Raw genomic sequence first — 21,346 nt, forward strand, 5'->3', positions numbered from 1 at the left:
GTGTGTGTGTGTGGGTGTGTTTGTGTGTGTGTGTGTGCGTGTGCGCGCGCTCTCACCAGCAGATGGTGCTTTTTATGAATCGTTGCAGCTTCTCGTGGAGGGGCGGGGCTTGTCCTTCTTGCAGCTGTCAACTACCAGGGGGCGGGGCAGCAGGCGGAGGGCGGCAGGCTGGCTCCATCTCATCCCGACTGGAACACCGATCCAACATCACCATCCACCATTCAGCCTGACAAGGACAACAACTCCCGCCCTCCCAAAACAAACACCGGGACAGGACTGTATTTTTCATTTATAAAATAATTCGCATCGAGAGCGGCAAGATGCTGGCCTGCGCCGAGATGATCACCATGTGTCTCCAGTCTGCAAAGCACCAACACATGAGGAAGCAGCAGGAGATTTGCCACAACCAAAATCAAGGCATCTCCCTTTTTCATGATGTAAGTACACAATGCATTTTGTGAGGTTGAGGTGGTATTATAAAACCCTCTTGTCATTTCTCCGAGAATAGCTTTTCATTCGGTTAATGCGTGACGGGTCGTCATATTAAAGACGTACAATGAGTCATACACCGTCCGTCATCTGCTCTTTATGAATGTTTTTTATTGAGCCTCCCATTCACGTCGTGCTTGATGTGCAGCATGCCCTATTATGTAAGAAAGGCGAATGCATGCCCGCCAGTGCGTGAATGACAAAAGAGATGCCACAACACAGTCCTCTGACACTGTAAAGCGTTATAATGTCGTGGTTTTAATTTGGTTATTCTCATATGATAATGAGGCTCCTTGTACCCTACATAAAACATGCATAGTGTCTATATAAACCATGATCTGGTATGCAGCCTTGCCTTTGCAGCTCCAAACAGAAACAGAATATTAGATGTTGAATTTGTATTTATTTAATCAGGGTATTGCTTGCACAGTTGACAGAGGACTGGATTTACATGCATAGAAATGCTCGAACTGAGCTGTCTGGTTATTCGGCTTTTATAGTATAAAATATAATAGCAGGTTATCCCTTCCTACAAAAGACTGCAATACTAAAGCAGTACATGCATGTATTATGGTATATTCTCAACTCTGCTTTATGTATTGAGCCTTTTTTATCTGGTTTGCTGACTTAAATACAATTCAGGTATTAGCAGCATCATTTCCCAGCCTAAACTCCCTGACAGCTGGCTGTAAATAAAATTCTCCAGTTTCCTCAAGGCAGGTTATTGGCCAGCGAGGTGAACATTAGACTGCGGCAAGTACAAATGTGGTTTAAATGCAGTTAGCATCTATTCCCTCCCGCCCAACACTGCAAAACCCTTTTCCTCCCTAACCTATTAGTGGCCAATGGATGGCCATTTATTCTCCTAATTAACAGCTGCAGAAAGTAAACGTGTGATCATTATCCAACGCACCTGTCATTTGACACCTGCAGGGCTTTGCTCTTTTCTCACTCTAGAAAAGCTCATTACAGTTTATTATCCTTTTTTAAAATTTGTGATGGAGCTTCACACCAACACATGCATCCAAAAGTCATCCTGGAGTTAAAGGGCCAAACCAGCTGTTTGTTGCATGGTTTACTTTACTCACGACAACTCCTTAATTCTGGAGACCATTTGAAACATGTTGCCTCTCAACGGTTTACATCATGAGCCGGTGGATAGCAGCTAATGATGCTAACAGTGGAATCAACGTTCAAAAGAAGCGATCTGATATTTTGAAACACATGATTAATATTGGTATTAGTCCCAATAATCAGTTAAGTTTCAAGGTTCAAGGTTTTTTATTTGCCATTTGTGCCAAGACCAACAGTCCAGACACATTGAAACTGTCTTCCTCTAGTTTGTGTAATCCTTCGTAGTAAACATCACATTTTTATTATTTTAGTTCATTATTGTTTTCAGGCATTAACAATATGCCCATGAACTGCATTAACATGCAGACTGCGATTAATTATACACATACAAATAATCAAGTTTCAAGAATCTGCAAGGGATTTTTACCACAATGAAAACCATTGTTGCCTGGAATTTTAGGGAATGCCTAAAACTATATAATGTGTTAGAAAAAGGTCAGCAAACATGTTAAATGTACACACTACTGTAATCCTTATATTGCACTCTAAATGTAACCATTTCAGGTTCCTGAGATATTTATTACAATCTTTCTTCTTCTGTACACACATTTGGTATATCTCTTTCTTGTGTAGCTTTCTTTGAGGCTCACTAAATGTGTCTTAAATGAAGGAGAAGTGAGCAGAGCATGTCCAGGCCTTCACACTTTGATGTGCTTGAAAGGTGACAGCTGTATGTGAGATACAGTTAATCAACCAGCCACTGGACAATGTTGGTCCACAGGGCGATGAAACAGAAAAACACCCACTCTGAAAGAGGTGCCACTCTAATCTCACACAAAACACAAAACACTGACGTCTCACCGGTTCCATGTTACACGGGAGATTAAGTTAAATGGTTTTGCACAAACGAAGGAAACATCATAAACTCAGCATAATAAAATAAACACTATTGTTCCAAAGCACCACACAGGTGCACATAAATGTCAGCTTTTCATTTCCTGAGATGTCTCATGTTTATTTTGTCATTAAAATGTGGAAACTACAGCTCTTCCAATGTTTTCCTGTGCATGAAAAAATAACAACACAGAATATGCCAAAAAAAAAGCTCACGGATCTGTTTTCCCTTTAATTGCTCAACACTTCGCTGCCTTATGTTGTGTTTGTATTTCTTTTTCTTTTTCTCTTTAATTGTCATTAACATGCTACTCTTTTCTCATTTGCAGATTTTCCGCCGGGCAGACAAAAATGGTGAGTAAGCCAATTGGATCACAAGTCTAATTAAAACTTGATGTCTGTGGTCAGGTGGCTTGTTTTTAGCTCTGAGGGGATTCATGTGAGTCTGGTGGTGGATCGTTCTGTTGCAATGCCATCAGTATGACATCAGAGTAGGGAAGATATAAATATCCAAGGTCAGGTACAGCTGCATCATTTTGGTTTTGGGATGTGATTGGATTTGACAGACTCCTTTGATGCTGTCACTTGCCATGAAGTGCTCATCTCAGTGATTTCCAAAGATGTCCTTATGCAACCTCTATGTCATCGTGCTATAATGTGGCTTTAGTAGATAATACATTTTACCCATAAGTCTACCAATTCATTTCAGACTTCCACCTAATGCTACCCCCCCCCCCCCCCATGCAGACATGTCACTGTTACATTGAATTAATTTCTTTACTTCAAAGGAAACCCTTCCCTCACCTCAAATAGCATTCAGCTCTGCATGAAACAGTGCTGACAAACATGAAAAGTGTTTTTTAAAATTTCTTTAATTCATGCACTGCACCTCCATTTAATGGAATGTAAAAATAAAAAAGGCGAGAGATTAATGTATATAGAGTCGCAACAAAAGGTGATCGGTTTCCACCAGAGGATGGAGAATGGCTTACATAAGAGCAGAATTAATGATGCTACATCTACCGCCATGAGCAGGGGTCGTCTGGGGTGCAGCACAGCTCCTGTGGAAATATTCAGATACAAACAACAAGTTTTAGACAGGATTTGTGTTTCTCCCAGTTGTGATTTAGGAGAGGAACACAGCGGCTGAAGCTCAACATACTGTCGGTAACATTTTAATAGAATAGTGGTCGGTGTCCACCCGCCGCCCTCCAGCACTCACACAAAGCTTTTATTATTCAGCCTTTGTAGCCAGAAGGCAGATAAAAAAAGGCAAGAGAACTCTGCCGTATGTTTGTCGGAGCTATCTTCAAGTTGCAGTTGAGCTCTGTTTGGTTCCTCGTCTTCACAAATTCACTGAGACGTGCACCCGAGAGAGAAGTGCCTCCTACCAATCAGCACTGAGTGGGCCGCCTTGATACGCCTCGAGCACTGCGGCTTCACCACGTAATGAGGGCTGGCTACCAACCAGCCTCACTCTCATTCCTCCATGCTATTGTAATGAGGAATTACATTTAGTTTAAAGCAACACAAAAATTGTTCTTGTGTTTTTGTTTGACTGCAAGAACATGAAGTAGATACCGAAAGCTTTCACTCACCGTCGTTTTGCTGCGATTAGGTTCTAATACATTTATGTTGCTGCTCACTGAGCTCAGAGATGTACACAAGGATTTGAACAATGATACAAGAATCACATTTTTCACTGTGTGGTAGTTAAAATGTTTCAAATTGGGTGCTTCCACAACATATATACATAGGGTGTATTAAACTTTTCCATTGTGTTCTATTAGGCTTAAATTACATCAACAAAGATGACTGAGAGAGCACTCACAGCTCTCTCCCTCAGACAACGGTCAACAACGCCAGACACAGATCGATCCAGCGGCCTTGTGCTGGTCCAGTATTAACCGGTAGAGAGGAGACTGCAGAGTGAGGACCAGGAGGCTTAGACACAATAACGATAAGAGAAGTAACGAGGGGGGAGATGTCAGCAAGAAACCTCCACATTCCTTAAAGTAACCGGCTTGGACTGGGACAGAGGTCACACTGAGTGACGAGTACTAATATGTAATGAGGGAGTGGACGGAGGCGGCACATGCATTGAGTGTGATGGTATAAATAATATGTCAATATGTTTGTTCGGGAGTTGGGAAAAGACAGATGTGGAGGAGGTTGTTGTCTTTAATACCGGACCCAGCTCAGGTTTATTTGTGGAACTGTTGGTTACAAATAAATCTACGTCAATTGAACTCTGATCCAAACTCTCTGTGTCCTGTGGGTGATTACTGAGGTCCATTGTGTGAGTATCCTGTGGCGTGTCACCAGCAGTCAGATAGGTGAGGGATACAAGTTTATATGCATCAGGTTAAGAGATTAGTCAGAATCGACCAAGAAGAAAGTAACGCCGAAGAAGGTAGAAATTCAGCCACAACAACTGCAACTCTGATTTGTCATCTGGATAGAGCAGAAGCAGTGGTGAAAAACACTGATAAGTAAGCAATTATGTTTTAGTCTTCTAAAATGAGTGAACTCTTTGCCTTCAGGAGACTTTGACAAATAGAGCTGTAGTGTGAGATGACTAGTAAACTGCCTCGATTCTGTCGTGAGGTTCTTATTCATCATCCGTCTTAGCAACACTTTCGATGTTCCTGCACAGGTGTTGACAGTTGTTAGTCACAAAGCTTGGGGATCAGTTGCTGCAAAATCTCAATCTCTCAGAGCGTATTTCCCAGTGTTTGGAAGTTGGCTGCTGTTGTTTCAGTATTCAAAGATGGAGATCGCCTTCCTACCTCTGGTTACAGGCCCATCAGTATCCTGCCAACAGTATTGAAGGTTGCAGAGAAGTTGGTAGCTTCAGAGCTAATAATTCTACTGAGACGGCCACCGGTTTCTTCAATTTCTACTAGACAAAGGGGGTGTTGTTGGAGTTGTGTTTCTTGATCTCAAGAAGGCATTTGACACTGTCAATCAAAGTATTCTTGTGTCCAAATTGCACAGTTACAATTTCTCCTCAGGTACACTTAAATGGATTGAATCATATTTGCTAAATAAATCACAGTTTGTCCAAATTGAGAACTATCAATCCACTGCCCTCCACTTATCCACAGGCATCCCGCAAGGATCTGTCCTGGGCCCATTGCTATTTTCTTTATATATTAATGATCTGCCATCAGTATGTCCTGATACCAATATTCAAATGTATGCTGATGACACTGTAATTTACTTGCATGGTAGCAAAATGGAAGATGTGGAAAAAGAACTCACTAAATCCATGGTTCATGAAACTACTTGGTTAACGCAATGCTGTCTACAACTTAATGTATTCAAAACAGTATGTATGTTTTTTTACCAAAAGAAACTGGTAGTGTAGAACCGGGTGTTTTTGTATCTGGAGAGAGGCTAAAGGTTGTACCTGAATACAAGTATCTGAGAGTACTTTTTTATTCTAATTTATCTTTCAAATCCCTGGTGAAAAAGGTCTGTAATCGGGTCAAATTCAATCTAATTTCCGGTTCTCACGCGTTAACAGAGGCAACTAAAACATTCATGCATTCTATGGTTATTTCCCAGATCACTTAGTGTTTAACAACCTGGTCACATGCTAGTGTCACTACTCTTATACAATTACAGTCATTATAAAAGAGTACACTCAAAACTCTTGATAAAAAAACAGTTCTCTCTCATCATTGTCCTATACTAAAATATATAGAACTTGTTTAGTTGGGATGACTTGATTAAATATGTGCATGTCTGTATAAAATTATACGCGGCTTGACCTCCTCCTCTCAAACAATTTGTCACCACACAAACTGGATATCGGCTCACAGGCTGCAGCAAGAGGGGATTGTATTGTTCCTCTCAGGAAAAGTGCTTTCAGTCAGTTTGCTTTTTCTGTACAAGCTGCAATAAATTGGAACTGCATTCCAGGATCAATCAGAGATCTCTAAACATACAATTCTTTGAAAGCTGAGTCTAAGAAATGGTTCGTTAGTACCCAGCTCTGTCAGTACGAGACCGTAACTGCTCCTACCTGCCCTCAATCTGTCCTTATTGGACTTTCGCTCTGTCTGTCAGTTGTTGACTATACGTCTGTTGTCAGCTGTCTGTATGTTTTGACTTTGCTGGTCGACCATTCACTCCACCTACATATACTGTATGTCTTTTTTGTTGTTTGGCTGTGTCTGCTTTTATGTTCTGTGTCTCTGACATGGATGTTTTTCTTCTGTCCATTTAACATAGTTCTCCCTTTTTTTATTTGCTTTGTCCGTACATTGTATATGTAATCTTATGTTTTTAGGTTTGTTTTATGAAATCTGCCTCTCGGGACTACAGGGATACAGAAATGTTTTTATTAATGTGCACTGGCCCTTATTAAATAAATAAATACTCAAAATCTGCATATTGTTTCATTGAATCTCGCTGTCTTGAAACTGAATGTTGATGAAAGACCCCGGCTCTTTTCCTTACTCTAGATTGTCTAATATCATTGACATACCACATTGTAACATATCGTTAAAAGACACCAAACCACTTCAAAGTAAAAACTATTTTGCAAAAGAAAAAAGAAAAGAAATTGACATGAAAAAGAAGGCAGAACATCCCCTCGTTCGAGAACAAGGAAGGGACAAATGTTTGCCATATTTGCTTGATAAGCTACAAATGAATGAACCGATTATCCAAATGATTGTTCTAATCTATCAATCCCTGCAAAATAAATGTTCTAAAACACAAGCCATTTGGAAGTGTTAGATCAAACAACCTACAGTACTGCACCATTCTCATTTGAGGAGAGTCGCACTAAGCAATTAATTGACGAGTCATTTCCATACTAATTGTCATTAAGTTCCTCCAGCGTTAACTTTTGCACATTCTCATTTAGTGATTACATTTAGAAACAGACTCTTCCAGGCCAAGCACAAGCTGCAAATGAGACAAACACTGTCTGTGCAGCGAGAAGCTCAACCGTTCTTCCACTCTACTCCCTGAGAAACAGCGAACGCTTGCATAATGGACCATCTGAGCCGCACTGCAACTTGTATTTGAGTGTCTAATTGGGTGTGAATATACACCAAAGCAGTTCTGATGGAGGAGGCTGGACAATGAGTCATAGATGCAACAGATTGAGTTTACTCCTACCTCATGTTTAAGAACATTTTTGCAGGGAAGTTTAAGAAGAGATTTATGGTTGAATAACTTTCAATGTTAATGTTACTTATTAAACACGGGCTCTGCAGCACACGGCCCAAGATGCTGCTAATCAGAGGCAGACTGCTTATCTTCATCCCTCACTTGTCTTTGTGTTTATCCTCTGCCATTAACACACACTGGAAATAGGTTCATTCAGATAGATAGATAGATAGATATATACTTTATTAATCCCCAAGGGGAAATTTGTCGAGTCAGTAGCAGCAACACACAAAACACAAAATATAAGAAGGGTTAGCTGGCAAGAGGTGAACTGTGCCTCACCGGCAGGAATGTTCTCCTCTGTCCTGTAGGAGGTGGTGGAGAGGTGGTCCGTTGTCCAATATGGACACCAGTTTCTTCAAATGATGGAGCCACCCAGCAGACCTGGTAGAATAACTCCAGCATCTTGTGTACACAGCGGATGGTTCACTCCACCATGTCCCCAGGACACATCTCTCTGTGGTTCTCGGTGAAGAGGAAGGAGACAGAACAGTTCCAACATCACTGACCACCGCTCCAGACAGCACACGCCCATTCTGCTCACTCAGCAGCAGTGGCTGGATGGTTCCAGGTGCGACTGAGCTGAAAAACAGTCAACACATGTGCAACATGTGCCTATGTGATTGTGACAATTAAAAAAGGAGAAATTGATTGTCTTGGAAATCGATAACAGTGGGTATATTATTGTGCAGTATCAGTTTTCAGCAGAAAGGAAATAAAAGCAGCGATGCTGTGTCAATTAAAGAGCAAATGTGCCACTATACGGTAATTATTACTCCCGAGAGCAATAATTGGATTTCCAGCTGTATCACACCACAAACAAATAATAATTGACTGCATTAATGGAGTTGCAGAATAGGAGCTTATTGCCAAAGTCTAATTAATTTTATTGGGAAAGAGTTCTTCGTGTAATTTTGTCCTTGACAGAGCTAAACGAAGTCAGTTTTCAGAAGCACATGCAAGGTTTTCACTGGAATTGATAAAGCGTCGTGAACCCAAAGTGGCCCGCTAACATTACATTAAATTATGAAGAAACTCCTCATTTGGGGGATAACACCTTTCAGGCTGCAGCCAGTTGTAATTTTCACGGTCTCCTTTCAGATGACGGGAAGCTGTCCTTGGCGGAGTTCCAGTCGCACTTCACTGACGGTATCCTCACTGACGACCAGATGCAGGAGCTGTACGGCTCCATCGACAGGCGGCAGACAGAGTAAGCTGATTTTCCTTTTGGACGTGCTCCAACTCTGCTGCCATCTGTAGCCCATCCAGCTCTCCTGCTGCCTGGCAGTCAAAGCCTCTCTTCAGTGAAGATTATGTCAATATTCCATCGAGAGCCTTAATTTGCGCCTGAGAGTTTGCAGCACTGTGTCTGCACACGGATGAGCACAAATAAGATTGTGAAAGATGAGAAACATTGCCTGTGCCAACCATTCTTGAAAAACATTTATTGAAATAAATGACATCTGGTACGTGTTGTGGTACAAAGAAAATACCCAAGAGGAGGTTTTGTGTTGTGATTGTAGACACAACACTGATGAGGAATAAAGTGTCATCGCCAATGACACTTGACAAGTACCAGCCAATCAAAGTGAAGAATGACCTCTCAGGTGTTCGCTACGACCTGTTTGCAGTACAAAACAAACAAATAAACACAAACTGTGTATTGCTGTAAATGTTAAAGGAAATATAATTAAAGCCATCATCTTTCAAAATATAGCTAAAACAACACTAATATGCTCTCCAAGACATCTGGCCCTCCTCTGCCAATGTCTGAGTAAATCAAGTCAATCATTCTACACGACAGCGTATTGTAAAAACATGACGTGTGTATGAAGTGCTTTTAGGTTTAGTTGCAAGGCATTGTGGTCCTGTGCTTAGTGCCTTGGCTTAACGGCACCTTAACCTTTGCACCTTGTTTCAAATGGAAAGCTACAACAAGAAAAGCAGAGTCTACAGACCAGCTGGTGGCCGAGGCTGTGCTTTGAGCTAAATGCTAACATGCAAACATAATGACTGGTATCATTTTTACAGGTGTAATGCTCACCTTCTTAGTTTACAACACAAAGCTGATGGGAAATAACATTTCCAAAGTCATATTTCTCTTTTTGTCTTCTTCCCATTGCCTGATATAGCAACCTGGACATAGACAAACTCTCAGGTAATTGTGTGTCATTCTTGGTTGACTTCTCTTATAAAATCATGTCAATGTTTTCTTTTGCATTATATGTTGATGCTTTTAATGGTTTTAAGTGAAGCACTTTGAATTGCCTTGTTGTTGCTGTACAAATAAACTTGCCTTACCTGAATAAATCCTGTTCTCCTCCAGAGTACTTCACTCCACATCTGGGGGAATACGTCAACGTCCTGTCTGCTCTGGATAAGCTGAATGTGGCCATTTTGAAGGCCATGGATAAAACTAAAGAGGTGCGTGATGATCGTGATGGTGATGATCTATCTCTGCATCTTTGAAATTGGCACAGCTGGATAGGATTTAAATATTGCATGACATCATCACGTTATCTATTTCAACAGCTTTCAGACCATTTTCAGAACAATTTATAAGCATCTGTTATCCTGCCGAGCATTCAGACTTTCACACTGTTTTTTTGTTTGTGCTTCAGCTGTCAGTGTGAAAACCTCTCTGAGGTCTCTGAGGTCACTCTGCCGTCGGGCGGCTATTCAGAGGAAAAGAGAACTGTCCAGCATGAGCTCACAGAACCTTACAGCACCAGCTATGCTTTTAAGAAACAACCATGTTAGTGTGAGACACATTGGCAACAGTTTGTCTTGGTGAATCTTTTTATATTGTTTGCAGGTATGGTCGATTTATTGATTTATATGGCTGTCGTAGAACTGCAAATTCATTATTAATAATCTGTTTTAGTTGTTTTTTTATAGTGTTAATTGTGTAGTAGTCTATAAAATGTCAGAAAATCATGAGAAATGGGCGAATGTTCCACCTCCCTTAGAGATCTTTTTTTTTTTCTGGATTTCACCGACAAGCAGTACAAACAAGATGAAGACTAACTGCAGCCGTGCTCATGTCTCTGTGAGGCTCAGCAGGACTTGCAGCTAAATGGCAGCCTGCCAACGGCAGCCTGCTGACATGCTCACAATGATAATGCTAACATTGTAATGTTTTGCAGGAATACTGTGCTTGCCATGGTTATCATCTGCCAATTAGCAATAAACAAAAGCCCAGCAGAGGCTGATGAGAATGTTTGTAGTTCTGTAGCTAGAAAGCCACGTTTTATTTCAGGATACAATACCAGAAATAATTGACCGTACGATGCTGCTTAAGGGAATGTCACATCCTCCCATTTGAGACTCTTGTGTGTCTTTCATTGTCACATAATTGCGCTGATTCCTTTGACTATTATTACCTTCGCATTGAAAATGCCGGAAGGTTATGTTTTGATCGCCGTGTATTTATTTATTTATTTATTTATTTGTATGCGTGTTATTCGCAAAACTCAAAAAGTATTGAACCGAATCGCATGAAATTTGGTGGGATGATTGTTTATTATCCGGGGACCAGTTGATTAGATTTTGGGATCGATCGGGTCAAATGTCAAAGGTCAAAGGTCATGAACAGGTCAAAATCTTTCGCAGAACTCAAAAAGTATTGAACCGAATCGCATGAAATTTGGTGGGATGATTGTTTATTATCCGGGGACTAGTTGATTAGATTTTGGGATCGATCGGGTCAAAGGTCAAAGGTCATGAACAGGTCAAAATCTTTCGCAGAACTCAAAGAGTATTGAACCGAATCGCATGAAATTTGGTAGGATGATTGTTTATTATCCGGGGACCAGTTGATTAGATTTTGGGATCGATCGGGTCAAAGGTCAAGGTCAAAGGTCATGAACAGGTCAAAATGTTCTTGAATCGCATGAAATTTGGTGGGATGATTGGTTATTATCTGGGGACCATTTGATTAGATTTTGGGATCAATCGGGTCAAAGGTCAAGGTCAAGGTCATGGAAAGGTCAAACTCTTTTTTTTACCATAGCACGATACATTTTTGTCCAATTGGCATGCAACTAATGCCAAAATGTTCATAATTCAATGCCCAATCTTGTGATATGCGAAGGTATGCACTCTACCGAGTGCCCATTCTAGTTTTCCTCATTTGTTTATCCAGTTTCCAGCATCATGTTTTCATACGTTTGGTGTCATGCCTTGTTCCATCCTAATTGAGGAGCTGAAATTGAGATCAATGCTTCTCAGCTCAAAGGAGCGACACTTTTCCCTCACCGTTACTTGTTTCCAGAGAACGAGAGACAGAATCGCATGACATCACCAGCCTTGAATTGTGAAACATGCTAATTAGAGCATTATGAACTCCTTTTGTGAAGCCTGGTCGAGCAGAACAGTCGGCTGGATGTTAGAGACGTAGAGCGGTTAAAAGAGTCTGCTGGGCTGTAACCATTCTGTGTTAGGCACACCCAGTCTAGGCTCAACATCAGAGACCTTCCACTAAGACATAATCAATAGCTCAGCTCACTATTGTATTGATTTCAGCTTCCCTCCACATTAAGACAACTGGTGAATATGCATTTCAATCTGACAAGGGAAGAGATCGGGTGTGCACTATGAATGGATGCTTGGATGTGGATACAGACTTCTAAAGAGGTTATTTTCTGTGATATAGCCAGCGACTTATTGAAAGTGCAGGAAGTGGGCTTTCCTGATGAAGAGAGGGGACATAGGGCAATAGTGTAGCATGGATGACAGTAACTAAGGCTGACAAACCCCTGAGCTGTCCAACTGATCTGGAGTCAGATGTCCTCTGAAGCACTGCAACCACAAACATACAACCATTTTTCAGAAGCTCTAATCTCCTTTCACTTGTTTCCTCTTTTGGTGATCTGAGTCTATTATTCACTCAGAGGCATGCTTCTCTTTCATTGTTTTATTTTCTTTCTCTGTACATCCGTCTTCTCCCACATTGTCTTTTTCTCTTTCGCTTGACATTTTCTCGATATCACCCATGCCTGTCTCTGGGTCGTGCATTTTTCATGTTGCTATGAGATGGTCAAAAAGCTTTTTTCCCCCTGATAATAACGCTTTCATACGGCTTCGAAAAACAAAAAGTAAAAAGATGAACTCATAAGACTAAAATTAGTTGTCTGTATTTCCTCCGAGACAACAAGCAAACATCCGCTGTGATGGGTCATCTCTTCTGTCTTGTAAATAAATGGAGGAATTGAGAAAAGGACGGAGGTTCATACTGACGCAGTGCAGAGTTTCTGATGCCGAGAAAACGGAGCGTGTAAAAACAAGGATCACGACACGCTTGGTGGTCATTTTTCAAATGTGCCCGAGATATTTCTTTCTGATTTCAATTTGTTGCACTGTGGGATGCTGTTGATGGTGATGGGTTTCATTATCCACAAAGTCTTTGTTTAGCTAAAAAAAACAGCAAAGTCCCAAAATGGCACTAGACATGGAATAGACTTTTATTATTTTGTGCGTGCATTCATTAATTTAAGATAATCTACACAGTAACAGGTTGACACCAGGTTTCCTTTTTAGTTTTTAGCACTTGGGAATAATGGTATTTTAACTTGGTTCCTCTTACCAAATAACTGCATTGAGATACCCGTTAAATTAAGATCTTATTCCCTTTTTGAAGGGAAAGTGAGAACCTAATCTTAAAAACACAATCCACCTGAAAATACAATGTTTTCAGTGAATAAAGAGATTATATGAGGATTAGCAGTTTTCATGTTTCAAGAATCAGTTGCCTGTCTTGAGTTGCAGCGTTCTTCACAGTTCATTTAATCAATCAAGCGGAAGATTAACAAGCAAACAATCAACACATCAACAACAGAAACACATGAAACATTACCTTCAGATGAGAAATGAGTGAATGTTGAAAAGATAAATAATTGTATTTCTTTCCTCCGCATCATGGCTGATTCTTTACCTTCTTGTCTACCCTTACCCATCCTGTCAGGAGTATCAGGGTTTATCAGTGCTGGGTCAGTTTGTGACTCGCTTCCTGCTGAGGGAGACCTCCGCCCAGCTGCAGTCCCTTCAGTCATCAATGGACTGTGCTATGGAGGCGGTGCATGACCAGGGAAGTACTGAGAGGAGGATACTGAAGAAACCTGAGGACCTGCCGATGCAGAGGATGGCCAAACGCCCCGGCCGACGCATCCAGAAGAACATGTGTCTCTCCCCGACTGACCCTTACTCTGGCATGCTCACCACAGGTTTGTTTCAGTGACATTGAGATTCAGATGCTGGAGGAAAATTAGGGCAAAGGTTTGGCAAAACACTCTAAATTTAAAAGGTAATGTTGTATCGAATAAGCCCAGGAGGATACTCACAGTCATCCAGAACAACAAAATGCATCACTTCGATATACTGTCATTGTTCAGACTTCATGTGTTGTGTGCTGCTGTTGTCTTTGTGGGGTCAGGGGTCAGCGTGGAGCCAGACAACCACTGGGGCTCCCAGATCAACCAATTGGAGCAGCTCATTGACAAACTGGATTTTGAGGTTTGTACACAATCTGTTTTTGGGCTTCCAGTCTCCATGCTGAGCTGAGCTCACTGTCTGGCTCTAGCTTCATATTTACACAAACACGAGAGCAGATATTTGTCAAAATGTCTATCTATGCCTTAAAGAGATAGCATTATATTATACGTGAAGAGAGATTTGAAAAGTTGTTTTAATTTTAATGATTTTAGCTCTTTCAATGAGCCCACAGGATCACATCAGCTTGTTTGTGTTCGAAAGACGGATGTGTGCAGCCAAAAGGTTTGTCTCATGAGGGAGAAGAGCTCTTTGTGAGGATCAGGTTTAACTACGGAGGCTCAGCTGATACGGACAGAAATGTCAAACCGACCGTATGAGCCCGGCTCGGTCTGTAGAGTTTTGCCCTGTGGTCCATGTTGTCAGAGGAGATGATGTGTAGTAAGTGCATGTGGTTGTTGAGGCCAACAATAGACGAGGTATTGAACTACCTAAACTAAAGGTCATCCATAAGTGTCTGCCTGTGAACACATGCTGTGCTTCACTCAAACTCTCAATGCTTCACACAGATATTGATGCATCGGTGCACTGGGATAACAGATTAACGTTGAATTTTGCGAAATGTACATAATGTCACCATAAATTTGCCTGAAGGTCTGAAGAAGAACAGTTTTTGTTTTTTTTCATCTGAAATTATGGATGAGGTATTTATAGGTTAGTTATCAGCATTGCAAGGAGAATAAGTTTGAATAATAATTGTTTTCTTATCTTGGCCATGCAGACAAGAATATAGTGTAACTAAAGTTCTCCGGGCTGCTGTGAGGCTGTTAAAAGGTTAATGTGAATATAGTGATCTCTACCATGTGAAAAGATTAAAATATGAATATAGCATCCTCTGTCTTTTGAATGCCAACACTATGTGTCAGGCGCTAACTAGAGGCTGTTCTTCTGCGGGTTTGGTTGAGCCGGTTTTGCTATATTTCATGTTCTCCTCATGTCTGACCGAAATATTTATGCCCACATTTTCAGAGTCCACATCTTGAACCTCTCAAAGAGGACACATTGGCTGGGACGTATAACTCGGTGAGTCCTGCGTGTGCTGAATATATGTGTTCTTGTATGCAAATTGAGATTACATAAGATATCTTTCAACAGAACCAAACACAATTTCTAAAAATATTTGATTCATATATAATATTGTTGAATAGCTGTTCATATGCAATGCACAAAAAAATCCCAAATAAGCCTTAATTGTTGATTTTATTTGAAGACGTGATTATGTGATTATTAGTTTTCTCTCACCAGAACATACTTCTGGTCCAAAGACAAATGTCTTTGAAGGAGAAGGATGTGGATCAGTTTCGACAAGCTCTTAAAATCTACACAGACACCACCAGCAGCCAGCTAAACAACCTGCAGTATGTGCTTTTGTCTGCCTCCAGATCTCTCTGTGATTTGATGCAGCCACATCACATTGCTTCAATTTCCCCACACACCTGAGATAACCCCCCACTGCCCTCTTTCTCTCTCTGACTCTTTATATCTTTAGCGTTTCAGTCCAGAACCTGCCAGACAGATCATGCTTCATCATGTATGAATTTTGGCAGGACCGTCTCTCCTGGATGAGGTAGGATCACAACGTCACGGCGTATTAGGCTGGAAAACATGCTCTCAGAATATCACTGCTGAACCAACATGTGCCCAAGCTGCTCATAGGCTCTCTTTGAAGCATTGTTGCATAACTGAAAGGCAAATGATTATTTCATCTGTGTCGTCCCTCTTTTTCCTCTCAGCTACCTGCAGTCGTCCATCAGTAAGACCTTCCAGCGCTGCGTTATCAACTCACTGGAAGACCCAGAGATGGTCTCCACCATGCTCCTCCCAGGTAGACACCAGACCTTTAGACAATAACATCTATTTTACAGAAGGCTGCTATTTCATGCACTCACACAAATTCAGATTCGATTTGGTTGTCAATTTGATGAAATAATGATAATTATTTTCAGTAAAACTGTGAGAATGATTAAATATAGCATGACCTTGTGGAACAATAGTGTTGCATGTGTCTCACACCATAAACACAGGTTTTCAGTTCAGATTCAAGATTATCTGAGGGTCTTTCTGGGAAAATAATTAGCTTGAAACAATATAATGGAAGTGCTTTATAGGTAAATAATTCCTTTAATAATATAGCTGCATTAATCAATGTTTATCTAGTATATAGAATATTTAACTCCTACGTTTTGGTTGACTCTCACCGCTTTCATCGGTTGCTGTTTTCAGCTAAAAAGCTCTTTAAAAAACCCCAGTGTGTGCTACCTGACCAGCACTGAATGGCACACAATGTTAGCGTGCATGAACATAGTGGAGCATTTAGAAAGTAAAGAGCGAGATATTCTCCTCAGGAATTGGAGGAGACCAACACAGAGTGAATATTGGACCTGCGTTCATCAGGTTCCCAGAAATAAATGAATTGTGTAAATATGAAACTGTTTGCTAACACACATTTGCCATCTCATCTGAAAAGATGACAATGTGCCATTGTTGTGTTAACAGCTTGTTTCCACAGCCCCAAAGTGCAAAAATCACTTAATGCAGGTCTAATGTGTGAGAAATACTGTGTTAGATATTTACTTAGAAGGCCATTGCTTTCTCACGTAGAAATATAAATACACGTTGATATTTAGCATATCTTCCTGTCGTCATTCTTATTTGTTTGGCCATGACACAAAACATTGATGCTTAATTATTGTTTCATTTAACAGCCTCTTGGTGGATTATGAACAACAACTGACGGGACAAAGCTGCTGCTGTCTAACACAATAAAAGCAGAAAGAAAAGAGCTGATTGTGTAATTGTTTTATATTTTTGTTCTTTGATATTCACTTTTTTCTCACGGCATGACCAGGATTGTTTTGCAAAGCTTTGCTCTGAGGTTATAAAAAAGAATATTGTGAAGATAAATTATTCAGGAGTGAAACACAATTAAAACCTTGGAGAGAAAGATTTAAGGGAATGCAATATGTTATTGTGTGATGAAGATTTGTGCCAACATTCATTTAACAGGCACATTTCTTGCTTTTTATTTAATAGAAACATAAGAAATCAAGATTTTTTTTGTGTGCATGTTTTCTTATTTCTCCCTGTTAGTTTATTTCAATCAAGACATATCTTAAAATAGATATAATGTCATTGATGCCACTTCAATAGAAACATGACAGCTGATCTGCCCATCGATCACTAGCCATCACATATGTTCTTCAGTGCAGACTAAATCAGATATCGTGGTGGGGTCAACCTGCATGTCCCCTTGTTCTCTCTGTGGTACTATGCTTTGAAAGCGTGCTTTAGCTGATGGGTTAGACAGCAAGAACGATTATGGTCCACATCTAAACTATAATTGTTATTGTGTCACTCCTGCACTTTAGAAAAATATGAGACGTGGACCTAATTGTGACATTTTATTGTTGATAGTCAGTTGAAAAGGTAGAATTAAACTACTGTTAAGAGGTGCAATGAAGTGTAGTGAGACGTTAGCAGACAATAACAATTGAATAAGTTAGTCTGCATTTTGCCTGTATTGTTACTCTAGAAATAAATCTCAAAAGCCATTGTTTTACATTTTGCAGTGTGTAGTCAGGATACAATACACACACACATAGAAGTTTATATTTTAAGTACAGACATTAAGCAGTTGAGTGTTTTAACATTATACATAATCTATTTAGATTGTGAACTGTAGGTAATGAAAGCTGTTGTAAGTTATTGTTGTAGAACATTGGTAAATGTACAGTATGATAGTACATTGAGCCGTGGTTGCTCTGATAATTTGAGGAAAGACTGTGTTTGCTTTACAAAAGAAAAATGTTTCTCATTTATTTTATGAAGAATATACAGTTGTTAAGTGGATGTTTTCTTTGTTTTCTGGCATGGAATAAAGTTCACGACTTGTTGATGACATTAAATGATTGTGCTCTTGCTTAAGATGAGTGCGGTGTTCAAAAATTGTGATTACATATTTAAAAAAATACATATGTATTACTAAATTAATGTATGGGCCACATGGTCCACTGTATTGCTGCCACCTCAAATAGTGTTTTTGTTATACTGTCTCTAGTGGCTTCTCTTGTATGTTGTATTCTAAATGATGTATTAGAATTCAAATAATATGTACAACGACTAAAAAGAAGAAGAATGATTTTCCATCTCCTTGACTGAATAAGACTGACACATTTCAAATAACTATAAGCTCATGATATCTGGAACCTTTGAGAAACATCTAAAACGCAATGAAACAATTTGTTGTGTTGCATCAATTTATTCTTTTCGATTCCTTCGACTTAAATCAACTCTATTTTAGAAGGTTTAAGCACAAAATGTCCACAGTGCATTCACAGCCTGCATGTTAGGATATATTTGTCTTCACGGCTTCTTTATACCAATGTATTAACGACCATAAATAAGCAGTTCAAGCGGTGGAATTGTTCTACTAAAAATGACCCCAACATGTAATTGATGTACAATATAATATATGATAATATGAGGATTTCCTCTCAGTACTAACTATATTATTGGAACTGAAGAGACCCTTATTTTCCACAAGTGGTTCCTCAGACGTTGAAAGTAGGGCACGGTTTTACCTCTCATTGCAACTGAAAGTATTAGCCTATTTAGTTTAGAAGTAAATATATTAATCCTATTTACATTTGTTATATAATGACATAATGAAACCTAAATTAAACTCTGTAGTTGTTCCAGCAGTCAGGGGGATATGCAGCCTTTCAGGTCCCAACAAAGGAAAGGTTTCTCTGAGATGTAAGCTGAAGGAAGAGAAGATGTTGCGGGCAGGAGGTCTTTTGTAGCCTCTCATGGAGAGAAATGCTTCTGCTGCTTCAGATCTCAAATACTAATCCTCCCCTGCTGCTCTGTTCTCCTCAGTGACAGCGAGGCTTCTGCCAGGATGTCGAGGCCAAAACAACTGCCGGCTATGTGGGCTAAAAAAACATCTTGTATATGTTTAATGAGTATGTTTAAGCAGTGAGTCAGTTCTCCCAGAATCAAAGAGGGTTTATATTAAATAAATGTAAAGTGGACCGAAGAATTCAATTCAATTTATTTAATACAGCCCATTATCACAAATTACAGCCATGTGGTGTTTGGTACCCATTAGCAGAATATTATATATTAAAGCACCTGAATGTCACTATTTGGTCAATTAGGAGCTTACATGTTTGTGTTTGTGCTCATGTATAATTAAGAATGAGTGGTCAGAATAGTTTGATACAGGATGAGAGGGAATGAATGGATTATCAGAATAAATGGTGTGACCACTACAATCAGGGTCAACTGTCACTGCACATTGACGCCAAATGGAAGCAAACTGGAGCAGAAAGCCTGAGCTCCGGTATCCTCAACAGACTCACACACCAGTGGCCAGATTGGTGATAAACTATAAAGTATCAGGAGGATGGAGGAGAGGATTCAGAGACTGCAGCGACGGGTACAGTTTCCCGGCCCACTTATAGTGACAGTTTTATCAAGGAGGGATTACTGACGGCTCGAGGCACACAATATATTTCTGGATTGGTGTGATCTGTCTTATCAGATGGGCTCCGATTCCTGTACTTTTGTTGGGCAGACATTCACTCTGGCGGCAGATGATACAAATGCGTGTTGAGTGGAGCTTTTTCAGATTGTCTTTCAGTTTAATGGGCGGAATAAAACTGAATTGATGGCATTCAACAGTATGGTTATGTTCCTGCTCCTGCCCATAAACATGAGCAATGGAGGGATTGTATTTCTGTAAATGTGCCTTTGTAAACACCAGAGAAGGGCAAAAACACTGCTCTGAGCACATCATTAAATTGTACTTGCTGTTTCAGGTCTTAAATTGTAACCATAGAGATGCCAAAAATGAAGACTGAAACAGAAGCACACCCTGCTTATTAACAAGCTCCAGCTCACTTAAAACAATATTTCCATATTTGCAGTAATTGACATTGAAAGGAGAGCGGTTCACATTTGGTCAATATTTACTGAGTCACTGTCTGGAGAATCTGGCTCGACTACAGAGCAGCCGACCAACCACAGAGTGATGGAGAGGTTCAAGTGGTACAAGAGCACGTGGAGCCAAATGCACCACAAGGATCACAGAACGAGGGAAATGACATAAAAGCTCTGGCAAAATACAGTCTAGAAAGATAAGGGAGCAAGAAAGAAAAAAACAGGAAGTTCTAGTAAAATAAATCCAATTCATCTTGTGCAGGCAGATTGGGGTTATCATGAGGAAATGCAAGAGGTTTGAGTGGAGCTGATAAAAAAACTGATGAAACCGAGAGGAATGTGGGTGGGTGATGGAAACGGGGGGTCGATGTTCTTTGAAGAGTGGAAAGATGGTACATTGGCACCATGAAATACATGACAAATAACTGGGGGAGAGGTAAATGAAGGAGGAGGAAAAAAATGAGCAGATGGAAGTCTATAGAATAGAAGAATATTATGTGGGACAGTGTGGGGTAAGATGGCAACACATGTGATGCGAACAACCCACTGGAATGTGTGATCGTCTTCAGGGAGAATCAAAAATAAAAAAGGAAACACATCTAATTATGTGTGAAACATCTGCTGTATTACTAATGCATCTGCACTAAATGGCCCAACGTCTGTGCTTTTTTTACTTTTCTTGGGTTGTCTTTATGTTTTAGACTAGACCCCTCCGTCAGTTTAATGTTAATGCTACAGCATCCAGTTACACATTTTTCAAAGGTATATACATCCAACACAGATGTCCACAATGTCTAACTTATTTTTCTCTCCTTTCATTTTCTCTTTATTCCTATTTTGTCTAACTTTTCCCAAGCCACCCTCACATGTACATGCACACATGGCACACAATCACTCATGCTCATTCCGAAAGACACACACTTACATTTCCCCCGTTGATCCACAAAGATAACTCTATATCTGTATTGATCCATTAACTCTGTTTCACTGCTTTGTCTTTTTGCCTGAAAGAGGGAAAAAAGTAGCAACCTTACTCGGTTGCTCTTCCTAAGGTTTCTCATATTGTTTTCCCTGTTAAAGGGTTGATCTGTGTAGTTTACCTTGCCTACATTGAGGGTCTAAGGACTTAGGTATGTTGTACAGATTGTGAAGTCCCTTGAGGAAAATGTGTGTGATATTGGACCTATATACATATATTATATATATATACTGT

At 40.1% G+C, this 21,346-nt stretch overlaps 1 protein-coding gene across 1 annotated transcript; it reads left to right on the forward strand.

Annotated features, from left to right (window-relative positions):
- Positions 1-184: 184 nt before the first annotated feature.
- LOC130200011 (N-terminal EF-hand calcium-binding protein 1-like) lies at positions 185-18,109 on the forward strand. Its single transcript, XM_056423951.1, has 12 exons — positions 185-437; positions 2,787-2,811; positions 8,746-8,854; positions 9,777-9,802; positions 9,971-10,068; positions 13,607-13,865; positions 14,075-14,154; positions 15,160-15,213; positions 15,436-15,548; positions 15,680-15,757; positions 15,924-16,015; positions 16,896-18,109. Exons 1-12 carry the CDS (start codon positions 321-323, stop codon positions 16,922-16,924), a joined length of 1,080 nt encoding a protein of 359 aa, XP_056279926.1. The 5' UTR covers positions 185-320; the 3' UTR covers positions 16,925-18,109.
- The last annotated feature ends 3,237 nt before the right edge of the window (positions 18,110-21,346 follow it).

Source organism: Pseudoliparis swirei, chromosome 9 (genome assembly GCF_029220125.1).
Source record: "Pseudoliparis swirei isolate HS2019 ecotype Mariana Trench chromosome 9, NWPU_hadal_v1, whole genome shotgun sequence".
NCBI lineage: Eukaryota > Metazoa > Chordata > Actinopteri > Perciformes > Liparidae > Pseudoliparis > Pseudoliparis swirei.

Coding starts and splice junctions, on each gene's coding strand:
- LOC130200011 (XM_056423951.1), top strand. CDS start 321: ATGCTGGCCTGCGCCGAGATGATCACCATGTGTCTCCAGTCTGCAAAG. Junction 438..2,786: donor GCATCTCCCTTTTTCATGAT/GTAAGTACACAA, acceptor TCTCATTTGCAG/ATTTTCCGCCGGGCAGACAA. Junction 8,855..9,776: donor ATCGACAGGCGGCAGACAGA/GTAAGCTGATTT, acceptor TGCCTGATATAG/CAACCTGGACATAGACAAAC.